This window comes from Coloeus monedula, assembly GCF_965178545.1.
Source record: "Coloeus monedula genome assembly, chromosome: 4".
NCBI classification, from domain to species: Eukaryota; Metazoa; Chordata; class Aves; order Passeriformes; family Corvidae; genus Coloeus; species Coloeus monedula.
Window position 1 is genome coordinate 38,678,766 of NC_138784.1, and position 17,605 is coordinate 38,696,370.

The 17,605-nt window shown below is 40.1% G+C and overlaps 1 protein-coding gene across 1 annotated transcript in view; it reads right to left on the bottom strand.

Moving 5' to 3' along the window:
- ZDHHC17 (zDHHC palmitoyltransferase 17) overlaps positions 1-7,672 on the bottom strand; it is a 67,741-nt gene extending 60,069 nt beyond the window's left edge. The window contains exon 1 of the mRNA XM_082280072.1: positions 7,589-7,672. Coding sequence (XP_082136198.1) covers positions 7,589-7,651 — 63 coding nt within the window. The 5' untranslated portion in view covers positions 7,652-7,672. The remainder of the gene's footprint in view (positions 1-7,588) is intronic.
- Positions 7,673-17,605: the final 9,933 nt, after the last annotated feature.

Here is a 17,605-nt window from a genome sequence, read left to right on the forward strand (position 1 = left end):
CACGCTCGGATGTCTTCCCCCTCTTCCTACTGCGCTCCCTCCTTCTTGAGACATCTTCTCCTGATCTTGAGGAGCTTTCCAAGTTCTGACCACAGCATTCCCACTACCCTCCATTTTTGGTACCTCCTTCCTTATAGAGAGGACCAAGGAAACGCTTCTACATACCTCAGGGCATCCTACAAGCGTAGGAAGAAATTACTAGATTTCAAAATTGCACAAGACAAATTGTAGTCTGATGTTGCACCACATACTGGGCATGACAGGCCCAAGGCTTCAATTCATCCAGACTCCCTTTGACTTCAGAAAAAGCCTTCTACTTTGCTCCACAGTCTCATTTGTAATATATCCCAGTGTTCTCTTAACTACAAGGATACCCTGAAAGTCAAATCTTTATCTCATACTGTCTTTGAAAAGCCACAGAGGACAGTGTGCATGCTGAAATATCAACTACTGAGGCTGTTCCTGTCTAAACATGTCAGTACCAATGGCAGTATTGTTCAGTTTTCAAGCAAACAGCAAACAAACATTTTCCTCCTTAATTCTGTAGACTTTCTTCCACATTCATAAAGTCCCATTACTTTCCTAGGCAAACAGGTGAACACAGTGAAACAAGCACTGTTGAAAGACTAATCTTATGTAAAATCTGAGAGAAATAAGGCCTGTGCTTAATAAGCAAAGGAAAACTGAATCAACACAAAGTTGGGTCAAACCAGATGTTTATAACTTATGCATTAAGATGGCCTGTCTGAAAACAAGTTTTTAACTTTAAAATCAATTACTGCCCAAATCAGAAGAAAATATGTATAACAAAAACTGTAAGTAGTTAAAAAACTAGTTTAAGTGTTTTACCAGATGCCCAAGAAACGACAATTTTACTGCTGAGAAAGACCAGAGCAGTGAAAAACTGCACAGTTTACAAAGAAAGTAAGAAAAACTTTGTAAGAATGGCAAGAGAAGCATTGACAATGACCATGACAAATTAGAAAAATACAAAAAAACTGAAATGCTAGCAAAAGGATACAATACATCCCTATGCCTAGAAGGGCAAGCACCATCCTAGCAATAAAAGAAATTAACAAAAGTTGTCAAGATTACAAAGTAAGAACTGATAGAACTGTCAATACAAAAACACAAACCCACAAAGTTTGAAAATATTAGGTAAGTGCAGAACAAAAAGTCTGGCCAGAAAATTTAAATTGCCACAATAAAATGCTTTCTAATAGAACAAGTATTAAACTTCTTTAAAATAAAGGTTGTTTAGGTCAACCATATAGTCCAAAAGACAAGAATATTGCTATTCATGAAGCCAGAAGAAACTCCTGCAGTCTGGATACAAGATGACATGGGTTATAAACAGTTACCATTTTAAGTTATTGCTAGCTTTTCTAGGTTTTGATACAGAACAGACAAAAAAGCAAATACTAATAATATAGCAGACTAGCAAAGACTAGTACCATGGCTTCATAGGAAATTAAAGCTGTCACTTTCATTTGATAAAGTAGTAGCAATGGTCAAACACAGTTAATGTCCAAAGTGTTCGGGTTAATGTTTGGGACTGATATTTTGATTAAAAAATTAGAATATAATGAAAGTTAATGTGGTCTATCTTGCACGTATTAAAAACTAAAGGTGAGCAAACTTCATTCTTATAATTTGCTTTGTGACTACTATACACACTCTCCTAGTTAAGGAATATGCTCCAAAAAAACCCTCTTTATCTTCTCAGTAGCTCCCATTTTTAAACCCCCAGAGAAGTGTCAATATGAAAACACTAAGCATCCTTTAGAGCCTGTACCTTGACCCCACCCTATTTCACCACTGTCTGCAACCTAGAAGTAAACAACAGTTAGAGGTAATGCTAACACGGAGGGGAGGGCACAGAGTGTGTGGAGAGAGAAAAAGTGGAACAACTAATACTCTGTTTTTGATACAACTTGGGGAATGTTGGGACAGGACAAAATCAGGGTTTTTTAAATATCAACAAAAGCTAAGTCCTATCTAAAATGAAGACACATCCTAGAAACTATTGTGAACAGATGGTCATTATCTGGGTACAAGTTTCCAGTGTAACGCAATTCCCAAGAAAACCAGTACAAATATACGTGTGGGGAACGATGAGCAGGTATCATAGGATGGCCTTGGTTGGAAGGGACCTTGAAGCCCATCTAGTTCAAACCCCTCTGTCATGGGCAAGGACACCTTTCACAAGAGCTCAGAGCCCCATCCAGCCTGGCCTTGAAAACTTCCAGGGATGGGGCATCCAGAGGTGTTTACTACCATAACTGTGTTACTGCCAGAATAGTGCTCTGTTCCCAAGTTCCTCCAACAGCTAATGCACCGAGAGCAAAGCCATGAAAACACTGGAAGGATGACTGAACATCAGAGACTCAAAAGGGTCAGGAGGACTGCAGACCGTAACAGCAGTGTAGGGATCTGATAATCATCAGCATCTTAAATAAATAGACAGACCTATGTTTGGACAGATATCTCTCAAGATGTAACTAACAGAAATAAAATTCAGACTAGAAACATGTTTAATTCTTAAACAGACTAATTATATTTGAGGGCAACTTTCCCAGCTATGCAAAATGATCTATTATGGTAAGATTTTGTTTGGGGCTTTTTTCACTTTATGGTAAGTATTCTGGTGATAAAAAGAATTCGTTAAAAAAACTTCAGCCTGCAATACAAGGTTGGATTAGATTTGCAGTCCTCTCCAGCCTCAACCTCTGAAGCTACCCAAGATACACAAGGCAAGGTTCAACCTTCAATATCAAGTATGCTAATTTGTCTGAGACATCACAGTTCTGTTCTCCTTTTTAAGCAGTATAATAAGTGATACCTGATCTTTGAATGAGCTCACAAATGCAAGACTAGTCTTTGTAGTGATCCTGACTTAACAACACAGTAAGTCCTGTATCTGTACAGGACAATTAAGAACAATCTGCACTGAAGTACAACCCCAACAACAGCTACAGAGCTCCACAGAGAATAGAGCTGGATGGTAAAGTCAGGCCTTTCACTGAAATCTTGAACAGAAAAAATTACAGCAAAGCTATCTACAGTAGGTTTACTTGTTCTGTTCAAATCACCAACAAGGAATACCAGGATACACTTCTAACTTCCTAGGTAGTTACAAACTGAACCATAAGGAGAGAAACAAAGGTAAGAATGACAGCTTCCATCTGGGAAAAATTCCTGTCAAACAGGGCCCATAACTATTAACATTGCTTTTCAACTTTGCAGGAAGATGGTTCTCAGACAAGACTTTTTTAATGCCAAAAGAAATCTGTAATAAACAGTAACTTCCATCTGTCTCAAATATATCCTATACTACCTGACACCAGTAAATGCACTACACTGAAGTAACAAACCAGATCTTCCTCCCCAGTAATAGTTTTTACCATTTAGGAAGAGATGCAGCCCTCAACAGCTGCAATACCTTTGGCAGTTAGGGCCGTACTAGGCTCACATCTAGAATATTTTTCAAATATAAAAGAGCATTACAAGCAAAATCCACTTTCTAAAATTCTCCTGCCTCCCTACCCCTTGAATTACAGAATTAAACATCCAAACCTATCATCACCCACCACAGAACAATCAGGAATTCGCTCTTATTTAGAAGATACAAGGAATTTAAAGTCAGAGGGTCTGTGGGCCTACTAAAATAACTTATTCAAAGGATAACAAACATTATCAGCATAAGCAGCACTCCCATACCAGGGCTACACTGTATAAAAGGAAGCAGAATTTGCCATTCTGTCACCAGAAACCTAAACAGTGGGAGGAAGAAACAAACCAGCAGGGACTACTTAGCCCAGTGTTACTCTGCCATCGTAAGGTGCTCTGCGTCCCTCAGGGAGCTACCATATCACACTGCAGGTCAACCAATGCCGTGTCTGCTCCAAGACCTACACCCACAAGGCTCCCTTTGGTCATCCATGCACTTCCCAACCCTGCTGAAGAATTCATGTATATGAATCAGAGTCACTCCAACAGTCTATACTCCTCTATATTCACATATTTGATACACCACTCAGTTATCCAGTTGCAGAATTAAAAAACTCGCATTTGATCTCTAGAAAGATATCTAAACTCCAGCTGAACACATCAACAGCTGGATAATCCACCACTGCCCTCCTTCCTTGATTACAATGATTATTCATCCTCAGCATTTACCACTTTGTGCTTTTCAATTTGATCCCATTCAACTTCACTTTCCAGTCATTGGATCTTGTTAAGCATAAACTGAATAAAGCACTGGATTTCAGTACGAAAATATTCACACAGGGGAAAAAAAGATACTTCTCACTTTTTTAGATAATGTGAATGGGGCTTTTGCAGGCCTTTTACCATAAAGCATTATTAAAATAATTTTTAATTATTTCCCATACTCTTCACTATTTAACAATAATTTTTAAAGACAAAACTTCATCATTAGCATTACCACATGTTCAGCCAAAAATCCTCTCCTTGTTCTTACACATTTTTAAACAAAGCATTATACTGGGAACTTCTGCTGAAGTGCTTGTTCATATTTGTATCCTATCAATCAATAACTTTTGGGATACAATCCCGTGCATATGTTCCTTACCATCAATGCACTACTTTGAATATAGCTGCACTAAGGTGTGCCTGCTTTACCAGCATAACTTCACATGAATTCTAGATGGTTTTGTACAGTTCCATCCTCCCTGCTTAGCACCCATCCATCTTGTTTGTCTGCAAGTTCTATTAATGACAACTGTGACATTACTTCCAAATCATTAATGAAAAAAGACTGAGTCTAGTAGACTAACTCCTGCAAGACTTTTAGGAATAATGACATTCAGGAATAATCCTAGCAACTATTTCCAAGATGTATTAGTTAGCCAGCAGTTCTCTGAGCATTTATCATATACTATAAGATCATTCTACAAGTATTACACGTGCAATTAATATTATTTATTGTACTTCACCACTAAAATTATCTTCATAAGCTTTGTTGTTCCACTAGTAATCTTACAGCTAGAAGAGAAGAGTGAGATCTACACTGTCATACTAAATTGAACTTCTCATAAGAAAGAATAAATATCCTTGAAAAGAAGAGTTCATTACTTAAGTTCAACTTGCATTCATGAGAGAGGGAGCAAGGGAGGCCCAAGAACCCAGTCAGCAAGATACCACACAAACCCCATAAAAAGCAGTCCCAACATAAGTTTCCTAAAGCATTCATATTTTCATCAATTTCTACCTCTTCGTACCGAAGTTACTGAATCACTTTAAACTGAGTCTTTCACAAATAAATAAATAAACAGATCTCCCAGCACGCCAGTATTTAAGTAATTTTTCACTATTTCTAAGAATCTCTCTCCTACAACATTAATATTGTATTCTAGTATTTCAGGGCAAAATGCAAAGCCTTAGAGCCCATATAAAAACAAACACATCTCTTCAAAAAAAACAAACAAAAAAAACCCCACAAAAACTTCTAACAATTTGAAAGTAATCCAAATTAGTCAATACAAAAAGACAGCAAGAAGCAAAAGCCTCATAAAAAAGGCATGGAAAAAATACCTGAAAAAGACATCTAAAATAAACAATAGCACCATGAAACAAACAAACAAACAAAAAGTGAAGATTTTGACAGTCCTATAAAAAGCATGGGTTTTAAAAGCATACAAATGTTGAAACTGATTATATGCTCCAATGTCACTACTTACATAAGGACATGGTGCTATTTTGTTGAAAAAAGTGGAAATCACCAAGTATCAAGGCCCCCGACCCTCAAAAAAAAAAGACTGAATACAGATGCACTGCATTGTTCAGAGGGCAGGTCTGTGACAATACAGCTCTGCTATGGCACAGAATCCGTAAGTTTTTAAAAGAGTATTTCTTGAGTATCTGTTAACAGTCAGTCTGTCTCACCACCAACATGAAAAACATCCTTCTCTTTTAAAGCTTATCTGTACAAAGACTTTAGGGAACAAGGAAACACTCACTGAAATCCATGTAGACACTATTTTGTGAGTACAAAAAAGATCTAGTCAGATACTCAGCATTTCTGGAAAACTCAAATAAAACTCTCTCCAAATGAGTGATAATTATTGCATATTAAAAGACTCCAGTTGATAGTACAGCATACTATATATATTAGCTTCCTTTCCCATCTTTTGTAAACCCATTTGACTTTATGCATCAAAGGAACAGCATAAAATTCTACCAGATTAACTAGCTAGACTACCAATTTAAATTGAAAGATTTTAGTCTGCTATACAGTAATTACTCAAAGTTAACAAACACAAATCTTCAATCTTTAAAACACAATGGTTTTCTGACAAGCCGTAAATGCTTTTTATTCCATTTTCCAGTCTTAAACTGCTTATCTGAAGCTTCCACAAGTTAAGAACACTTTCTTTCAAAGAACATCAACATCCGACAGAGTGTGGATCACTACTGAAAACTTGTGTCACCTCTGAAAATCATCAGACACTGCTACCGATGGTACTGCATTTAGTCTGACTCCAGTTAGGCTTGAAGAAACATGTAGCAACAGTCTACACAAATCCCTTAAAATAAAGCCCCAAAATAATAAAAAAATACAAAAACAAAAAACCAACCAACCAACCAAAAAAATCAAGACACTTGGAGTTTATTGCCTTGCTAATTACCCTTCAGAACAGACTGGTCATGAGCACAGTTTAGAGAGGCAGAGTAGGTAGATACACGATCACATACAGAGGCCTACAGAGCCTCTTCAGTCATCAAATAAACTAACACTCTTTTAAGACACTGTTTAAGAAAAAAGATACCATCTGTTTAGCAAAAACTGGAGCCTGACATATGCACTTAATCTGTTTTGTAAGCTGAAAAATCAATTCTTACAGTCCTTAACGTATCAGGTGACAAGTCCACACGTAAAAGCTTTTCTAAACTATTTAAAATACATTTCAAAACAGTCATACTAGTCCTCAAGAATACACACATGCTGCAAGGTGGGCGGCACAATAGAAGGGTAAAAAAAATGGCATGAAACGACCTCTACATGTTACCTGTAAACATTCCTCCTACCGCCAACACACTGGAAAAAACAGACCGCTTGCTCTCAAAATAAGCCCACGCCACACGGGGAGCGCTGGGCTGGATGGGGCCGGACCCGACCTGCGGGTGAGCTGCAGACCAGTGCCATCCAAACGCAAGGGGAAACATTTATTCCTTCGCCTCCGAGCCGCTTCCCCCGGGCTGCCGCTCAGGGACCGCTGCCGCGGCACCACCCGGGCGCCTCTGCCCCCGCCGCTGCTTCGCCCCCCGACTCAGGGACGGGCGGGACCGCCGGCGAGGGCGCACGGGAGGGCCAGGCGGTGGACCTTGCACTGCTCCCCGCCACCCGCACCCGCCTCCCCGCCCTGCCCGGCCCTACCCACCCCGGCCCGCCGCCGCCGCGCACACCCAGGCCGGCGGCGGGGGGCGGCGGCGCACCTCCCGCCCTCCGTGCACCCCGCCCGCCCGCCGAGCCCCACTCCCCGCCTGCCCCACGGCGGCACGCCGTCCCAGCCGCGCCCCGAGCCCCGCTCCCGCGCCCAGCTCCCGCCCGGCGGGCCGCTCGCACCTCCGGGTGCAGGATGGGGACGCAGCCCGCCTCCTTCTCGTACTCCTCTAGCGGCGCCGCCATCTTCCTGCGAGCCCCGCGCCCGCTGCATGCCGGGTAGTGCGCGCGCCCGCGGCGCCCCGGCGCGCCGCCGCTTCCCCTCACGGCCCGCGCGCGGGAGGGACGTACTGGCGTACGGCTAGCTATAGGCATAGATTATTTATATATGTATATACACACGCACAGACCATATTTTATATATGGTATATGCCTATAAGTATATACACACCCCATACTTTTGGAGATACCACTATCAGTTCTCCTGGAATCAGTATTTAGTGTAGCTTAGGTTCGCGGAGATACTCAGCCCTATAAGGTTCATTACAAGTTGGAATGTGAGCAAAAGGAGAGCCTTCCACCTTCTACATTTACTGTAGATTTGGTTCCAGACTAAGCAACTCCCATTTTTCCTTGGGAGTTATCTTCATGCCTGCTGGGGTAGCAAAGATCATGGGAAGAAAGCACAAAGGTTTTATTAAGGTTTTTTCTCTCAGCTGCAGGAATGTTTGAAACCCCCCAGCAGTCCTGAGGACTTCCTGAGGAAGCAATTCCTTCCAGCCGCTTGTGCCCTACTGGGCTGGTGGTTCCTCACATCCCAACACACACGCACTGCCCAGATGACCCTGCTGTGGATTTGGGGGCTAGTTACTAAATAGGCTTGGTACTGTTTAGCTGGTCATTTCTGTTCTCACAGGCTGCCTCATGTGCATACAGCCAAGATTAGGAATCGTAAAGCACTTTATTTCAATTTTTTAAAAATAAATTACATTTTAATCAAAAATGGTTTTACAATTACAGAATGTTATTGCTGGTTTGACTGCTGCTTTATATTGCTATATCTATGGTGCTCTCATTTGCCTTTGTGAGAAAGGGACCCTTAGATAATACATTTTGTTGTATCATAATACATTAAGCTCATAATCCTAAAACCCTACAATGATATTCTCTTTATTACTCTTTCCTATCTCATGCAAAATGTAACAGAGAAGCACTAATAAAATCTGACTGCAGCGTTATTAAAATGTTAAACCATAAATGTCTTTCTTTTCTGAATTTAAATTCAAAATTGTGAAGAAGAATGACATAAGATTTAGAAACCGGGGGTGTGAAACAGGTCTCAAAGCACATATTTGAAACCATAAGGACTGAAGTGCTAAAAGAGCAGAACAAGACACAGAGTATACAGGAGATGATCTTTTTTTAACTGTCTATATTATTAAATGTACCAGGGCTTAGATATAATTTGCAATTTGATTTGCATGAGGAAGAGGGTTTTCAACCCCCTACAAACTCCAGGAATAGAAGTCCTATCAATCACGACAGTTTATAATAAAAGCAAAGGTGATAAAATAACTGGAAATCTTTATCGTATTTTTACTAGGCAGATTATTTTTCCTTGCAACTCTGAAGAAGTTATTCTTCGTCCCTGGCTCTGAACTGGATTTTAAACATGTATTCTGACATCTGTCTAGGTATTCATAGCCTGTTCTTCACGGGTCTACACATTTTGAAACCAATTCTGTTCCCAGATACATCTATAAGGAGTATTTTTGCTGTTTAAAGTGGTGCCTCATCTGTGAATATAGTTCATGTGCAGCCTATTACATCTTTCTTCAGAATGAGTGTCCCTTTTACCGCCAAGTAACAGCAGAACAAGAATACGGGATTGTGCTACTGTGCCTCTGCATTAGAGCTCCATGTTCAAAAGCTAGCAGTGGCTCAGAAGTTTAAAGTTTTCCACACTTCAAGTATTCCCTGTCCTTTCCTGATCTACATGCAATCTGACACAATTGCATGGAAACGTGCTTCTTCATTGTTTTGCATTGTCATTAGAGAGAGGTTATGGTCTGTGGAGAGTAAGCAAATGGCAGATACAAACTCAGCAATCTGCTACAGTAACAAAGTCTACTCCTATTTCCCACAAATCTGAAAGGCTGTAAGGTTAGATATTTTTCTGGACCCTGCCAAAAAATTTACTGTCTGACCTTGAACAAGTGTTTCACTTCTCTGTGATTTACTTTAAATCAAAAAGTTTGTCATCTCGTTCAGGAGGGTACTCTGGGAATTTATTACCATTGCAAAGCAATTTTATCTCTCTGATTAAAGATGCCTTGTAAATGCAAGGAATTATTGTTGATCAGTGGCAGGAAATGCTCTTCTGTGTGATTGCATTGAATGCTCTATAGCTGATGTGTGAAGTGCACTCCATATTGACCAAAGAGGTTTTATCCAGTTCTACTTAACTAAGCATGCAAGAGGGACAAGTCTGTAATATTGGTTAAACACCACATATGCTAGAAAATTATTTTAGGTCCTATTCTCACAAAAGGAAAACAATTCACCTGTGCCACAGACACATAGATTTTCTTCCCTTTCTTTTGCTTTATGTTAATCACTGTGAAAAGGGGCATAAGACCTGGATACCTCTTAATTTTCAGGTAAGCCAAAAAACACCTAAACTGGGATGTAATTAGCACAAAGTCTTATGACTCTCTGTTCTGCAACATGAATTTTATGTTCTTTAACAAGCTATTAGGAAAGAAAAAACTTTGGCAGGAACAAAATGTATTTATGGAATACACATCTGTACACACAGTTCAGTACTGGGCATTACTGTGCAGCTTTTTTAGTTTCTATCTTCTACTAAGCTGTGAAACGTGACAGTGAAATAAGAGACGTTTAACATACATTTTTTAGTAGTAGCTTTGTATTATGCTATCAAGACTTAATAAAAAGTGTGGGTAAACAATGTTTACCTTTGCAACAAAATATTGCAATTAAAGCTAAATGTTTATTCTCATGGCAGGTCAAAACTTAAAGTGAGACTATTGGAATGTCTTAGTACAAAAACAGGTAGTAAGTCAAAAGTACCTCACCTAACCCTACAAGAATGTGTATCTTTAGAAGAGCTGTGCATGTCCTTCACTTTTCATACATAGTTTTGATTAACTATATTCCAATTAATAAATCATGAGATAGATTTGCCACCATACTGAGGTACCTCTGAAATGTTCCCTTGCATAGTGACCCAAAAAACTAGCTTCACTATCAAGGGCTAAAATATCTGAAAAAGCCATGCTGTGTTCCTGCCCTCTGAGTATGTTTGCAGAGGGGCTCTGAGTAATTATAATTCTCTATCTATGCTTCATTTTCTAATCACATTACTGTTTGAGCCTTGTGCTTTATATATTGGAAATGACACCCACTTACCTACATGTGTATGCCAAAATGAATGTATAAAATGTGTCATTCTGCATGGGTTTCTCCAAGTCTATGACTTCTCCCTGCATTCATTCTTACATGGAGAATATCCACGTCTCACAGTTTGGACCAGTTTGGGTGACTGAAAGCCTGTGAGTTTGCATGACGGCTCCACAGAATTTGTCTTTAAAAATATAATCCAGCTGAAAATGCCCTCAAAGCAAGTGCATTAAGAGAATATTAAATATACACGATTGAAAACAGAAATCAGATAGTGAAATTGTTCAATACAGTACCTCCTGTAACTGCAGGCACTGCTTCTGTTATAGTATTTCAGGGTTCTGACAGTTGCATGGATATGAATGAAACCCGCATGACTAAACCTGTTTTCAGTCCCAACTGGCTGCTTCACACACTTGAGAGGGGTGGCTGTCCTGGAAGGCAGAGCCATCAGAGCTTGCTGTGGGTCCAATCCTGAACCACTGCAGACTTCAGCCCTCTCTTCTAAGGTAATGTGAGACTACAGCATCCTGGGCTGAAAGCCATGGCAGTTCAAGAGAGGATTCATGAGGGGATCAAGTGTCCTTACTCAGAGGTGGCAGCATCTGTCAGCCGGGATGACTGGGGACAGCAGCCACTCGACCGTGTGACCATGTAATGTGCTGCCACATGTCAGTCAGTGTTGCTGGTACAAGAGAGCAGTGGGTGATGTGATTTGCCTCACTACTGAGCGTGGTCAGGTTCTTCTCTGCACAGACGGTGCAGAGGAATAGTCACAGTGGCTGTGTTAGGCAGTTTGTTCCTGAGCATCACCAAAGAGAGCCTGGAAATGCTCTTACACCAGTTTTGCAACAGTGCGTTTCTGAATTCCAGTGGTGGTCACCTTGATTTACCTTGTTGTGAAGAGATGAAGGTCAGTTGCTGTGTTTATACTATCCTTTACTATTTGCCAAATAGTACTGTATATCATGCCAGGCAGTTTCAGATATCATGAAGCAATCCTCCTAAAACAGGGGGAAAAATGTTGAAAAAATCCCAGCTGAACTATCATCCTATGTCTGGGTCCCCTCTCAATCACTGTAGCTTGTAGCATACACAGCATGGACAGGGGTCCTGAAAGGGAAAGTCACCTTCTTCTCTACTCCTCCTGAGTGTATCTGTTGGGGGCAAGATTCTTTTGATGGGATAGGAAGCCATAATATTGTCTACTGGTCTGCAAATGATAGGTGCTTTTGTGGAACATGATGACTCTGGCTGAGGAAGTCTGCTCTTTTGCTACATAGCCTCTTGCTCCACTGGAAACAATCCAGGAGTTTGCTAGTCTTAAAACAGGCCTAATGATAATGTTTGATAGGAAACGTCGGAAAAATACTATGTCTGAACTATTTCCCCCTCACTTTCCTAAGGGAACAAACTTTCCTTTTGACTACTGGAAGCTGGAAATGACCTTTCAGTGGTGAAATTGTCACCCATTTCATTTAAAGGGAACCTTCTCTACATGTATTTTCCCACAGTATAATTGGACCCCAAATTCCTGTATTAAATTCAGGGAGATTTCCCCATAGAGTTATTGAAATGTAATGCTGATGGCATATGCACATAGAGAAAACAGGGACAAACTGCAAGATGCTAGGCATCTATTAAAAAAAAAACCCACTTAAATTTGTGGAATCCTAAATGTCTTAATGAAAGTTGTGCTTTCAAAACAGCAGGCACATCAGCCTGTGAATCCAGTATCTCTTTCTGGAGAGATTCTTTCTGTCACTTTCTGTTCCTTTCAAATCGGTTTTCAGTAGAATCATTACTTAGTATTTGAACACAGTGGGGTGAGCACTAAATGTACGCTGCTACTAAGCACAGCACCCTTGCTCTTCATTTTTGGTGGTTTTGTCAGTTTATTGTGTATTTCTTTTCTGCCAAAATAATCTCATTGACATGAAATATGTATAGCCCTTGAGTGACATAAAGCAGTCATATTATTTCCCTAGGTGATTATCTTTGCTGATGCAATTCCACGTGCTGACGAATTCTGCATTGATTGAAAAGTACAGAAAATTAGTGGGGTTATCTAATTTGACTTCTTATTCCCTCTATTTTTTCCCTTTAAGGTGATGTGCTTCTATTTCCCATTTGTGTTTTAAATATCTGACCTTAAATATCATACTCATCAATGACTTTGCTGCTCTCTTAAATGTCAAAGGACCATCTCTCCTTTCTTTGTTCATTATAGTCAAAGTGGCTATTACTTAGTGTTCTCATTACACTAAGGTAATGAGACTAGGTAGATCTCATAGGTGCATTAAAATAATTTTTAACTTACCTGAGTCTCCTGTAAGTTTTCCCCCAGAGCTTGTTTTTGGCACATTCAGAAACATGCCACACATATCAGTTTGTTTTGCTAACCCATCTGCCTGTGCTCATTCTTTGAAACCCGGGACTACTGTGATGCAGCCCTGTACAACGGCTGACACTGGATTATGCTCCATATTTGTAAAGAAAAATGAACAGACTTGAAAGTGAAGACTGGATTACATTTTATGAACTTTTTTCCTTTTCTGTTTTCATTTTCATTATCTTTTGTTCTCCCAGACATCTCTTTACATCTTTTGTGTTGGGCCGATTATTCTAGCTGCCTTTGGAGAAGGTGCAGAATATATTCAAATAATGAATTTTTGAAACACAGGCAGTTGCTGAGGCAGAAACTCACTGCCAAAACGTAAACCAGTGACAAACCAATAAAATGAAATTAATAGTAATTACACTACTTTAAAAAGATACCATTGAGAATGAAGCAATAAATATTCAACAATGGTTTTATGTAAGTATTTCATCCTCAGGAATTTAGTGGGCTGAATGATAAAATAAGAAAAAAATCACAGTTAAGAGTTTAATTTACAATCTTTGGTTGAAAGCCAGTAAATGAATTATTTTCGGTACTTGCTATCGAATGAAGTAAATATTCTCCCTGCTCAGATCTAAATCAAGCTCTGAGGAACATGGTAGACTAACACCCTTCCCCTTTACAAATGAGAATTTGCTAATTGAATTAAAATAATTTTCAGAAACCAAGGGGATGTCCAAATGTAAAATAATAAGACACTTCTATAAATAGCATGGCCATAGAATACTATTGTGTTATATTCCTCTTCAGGAACTGTTGTCATCATGGTTATGGCAGTGAATATGTAGAGCTCATTGTCAAGGGAGGTGGACTGCCAGGAATGGACCTGCTCATTCATTGAGCATGAAAGGTACTTTGCCGCCATATAAGAAGAGAATAAAGGAATAGCACAGGAAAAGAGATATAAAAGAAACTTTATCAAAAGTAGTAAAAAAGAAAATGAAATATGAAACCCAGAAAGCTTGTGGTATTAGAGAAGAGCAAGAGAAGAGAAGCACTCAGTTGGAAGAGACCTACAATAATCATCTAGCACAACTGCCTTATCACCTCAGGGGTGACCCTTTGCTTTTCATGGGAGATGTTTAAATTCTCTGTGGTTGGTTTTGTTTGGGTTTTTTTGTAGAGAACAATTAATTGGTTGACTGAAGTCCTTAAAGCATGCCATGTGGGTATTTTAGATTTATTATATTATTGGAGTTCAGGACAGACAAAATAAGCCTACAGCACTTACGAAAAACTTTCAAAATTGTGATGGAAAATGTTGCATGAATGACCATCTTATTTAGATTTTTGCTGAATTTATGGTGAATTAATAATAGTTGCATAGAGGCAAGTACTCTAAGCATAGGGGCAAATATAAATTCGACTGTGCTTCAATGGGAAAGAGTGGTAACCATTTTCTGCCCTTGACTAAGGATACATAGCAGCAACCTGTTCTACTGACTCATTGATACAGTGGGGGAAAATGGTTTTAGCGTTGGATTTCCTTTATTAAATTCATATAAGGACTGCCAGAATACTGAAGTTACCAAACGAAGAACTAATCCCCACAACCAGTCTTTAAAATAATAAAGTAAGTAAAATACATCAAACATGCATAAGGTTTGGATGAAAATGGCTAATCTGAAATGCAAACTCAAACATCCCTAATATACAATACACCATGTTAAACATCATGCTGTGTGATTATAAAAAAAACAAGCTTGGAGTTCAGAAAGTTGTATGTCTAGATGGTACACTTGGGAATCATAAAACACACCAAAATGTACAGGAGGGGCATAGCTGGTATAATCAAGTCTTGAAGCTGTAGGGAATGAACCAGTGGCACTGTTTTTGGAATAAATGCAGGCGAACTGAGCTGTCACATTAAAGCTGACAGCCCTGTTACGCAGCTCTAATCTGCTGTGCAAAGATCTGGGTTAGGAGAGGATGGAAATCTACAGATGCACTATTCCAAGTCTGCCTTTCTGAGCTTGCAGATCAAAGTCAAAAACGATGCCTGATCAGAAGCATCAAAAAACGTGGGCAATGTAGATAATTCCAGAAAGAGGTGGATGATTTAACCCTCTTTCACGATTCTTTTCTAAAAAAAAGTCTCTAGATGCCAAGACATTTTCAATGCAATGACTGTGTTATCTCCCTTCAGATGCTGAGGTAACACAGTCAAAATAGCATCGATGATTCTTGCAGCTTGATGAGACAGACTTCCCTTGAATTGCTGCAAAGTTTAAGACTCTTTCATCCCCTGTTCTCAAAAGAATCACACTTAAGAGATTTCCCAGCACTCTAACTGCACGTCTTGATGGTAATGGGAACTGGCAACACTTGTGAACTTGCAGGACCTTGGTCACCTTGGGTTTCATTTACTGCTGGTGCTTTTAGTAGTCCAAAAAAAAAAAAAAAGAAGAGAAAGAAAAGCAAAAGAAAAAATGCTTGCTCATGCTTTAATACAGTGGAAGTAAAAGGTTTGGCACACAGAATGGTATTTAATAGATGAGTATATACCTGGGCTTTAAAACTGCTACAAGTGGTCATATATTGTAGCAAAAGAAATAAGCAGTTTATTATACTATATGCTGCTAATTTATAAGCTCTTTCTCTTAGGTTTCAGCATTTGCTAGAAGCACATATATGTTTCTGTCATGTCTTGGAAACAAATAACAAAACATTTCCATAGGGAAAGTTACACCATAAAATTGAATTTTAATAAAGCAGGAGAGGGCTGACAGCAAAAATAATCATTTCATCTGCGAAGTTGCAGTTCGGTGTATTGCAGCTGAGAATACTCTGGCAGTTGCATAGATGTGGGCTCCCCTGTGTAATACTAACCCAGTCCCTGCCTGTCTCACAGGGAGAAGGGTAATTCCGTGAAGGTGAAATGAAATGTAATACAGACCTAGTAGCCATATGCTTAGTTTCTTATGAATATCTTCATTTTTCTTGACAGCTGTGTCTGGCATTCTCAGTTTTTAACTCAGTCATTTTTCCTAGCACCATGTCCCACAGCTTCAAGCAAAGGAGCAGAGCTACCGCTGCCTGGGTACCCACCGGGCTGGGAGAGGGGCAGTGGGGGGACACCAGCATTGGTCACTGCCCTGGGAATGGGGACAGGACTGACAGGGTTGTAGGAAGCTGGCGCTGCTGCGGCATCTCTGGAGCAGGGGCTGATGGCCCTGGGGGACTGACATGGGGTGGGCAGTGTTGGGGGAGTCCCCGGAATGTGGGCAGGGACAGTCAGGGCTGGTGGTGCCATTGAGGTCCTCATGTACAGAGTAGATCTATAAAATCCTCTCTTCTGACTCCATTTTCCCTCAAAATTGTATGGCAGATATTTTCATACCATTTCTGCCCAAGGTAGTCTACTGAAGCAGATAAAAACATAGATACACACAATCTAAACCTTCACTTTCTGCAGACAATTGTCCATCATCACAAGGTTGGTTCTGCCACTCACAATATTAAAACTAAGTACAGAGAATCAAACCCAGCTAAACTGCCTAAAAAGCTCTCCATGCAGTACTGCGTCAAGGAGGGACAGGCAGAGCCCTGTGGGATGGAGCAGAGCACAGAGAGCCCTGGTGTGGGCTGACCTGAGCACAAGCATCCCTCTGCTGCAGCGTGGAGCCACTGTGCTGATTGAGTGGCACAAGGAGTAACTGAGAAGCACTTCTGCAGATGCCAGCTGGATAAAACCCTAAGGCTCCCAGCTCCAGAATTAGCAGAGCCAGTTCATGTGAACCCAGCTCGGGGTCGGGATCATGCAGAGCCAGCTGTGCATGTGGTAAAAGATGCACATCAGAACCAAGTCCCAAAGAATTTTACAGTATTCGTTTTACAAGAGAGACAACAAATCAAGAGATCTTCAATTTAAAGGAGAAAATGAAGAGACTTCAGACACTACGATGCAGTCGCCCCACAGAAGCACAACTCATAGCAAGCTATATTTTGTAGGTACTGTGCTGTTTGGTTGGAAACTCAGTCAGCCCTCAGAGTTTGCTCTTCACAAATATTCAGTTCCTGTCCTAAGACCTGGGTAGATCCAAAGAGAAGACAGATCAGAAATGCAAAATATAGCAAAAGGAGCCACCTGTAACTGTATTACTCTTTTAAAGAAGTACACGAAGACCCACAACATTGGGGTTGTCGTCCTTCTAAACCCAAAAGCTATCTCTTATCAGGCTTGAATACTTCAAACCTGTGGTTATGAGCTCCTTTTTTACCAAGACATGGGTTTTCCTACACACAGGCAGCTGCCAGAATTGGGAAGGAGGCAGTAGGTAACCTTTGCAAGAAATTGAGTGGAAAAAAAACCAAGAGTGAATTTGAAACGTTAAATATTTTAATATTAACCATGAGTATTTATCTCCTCAAGTTTG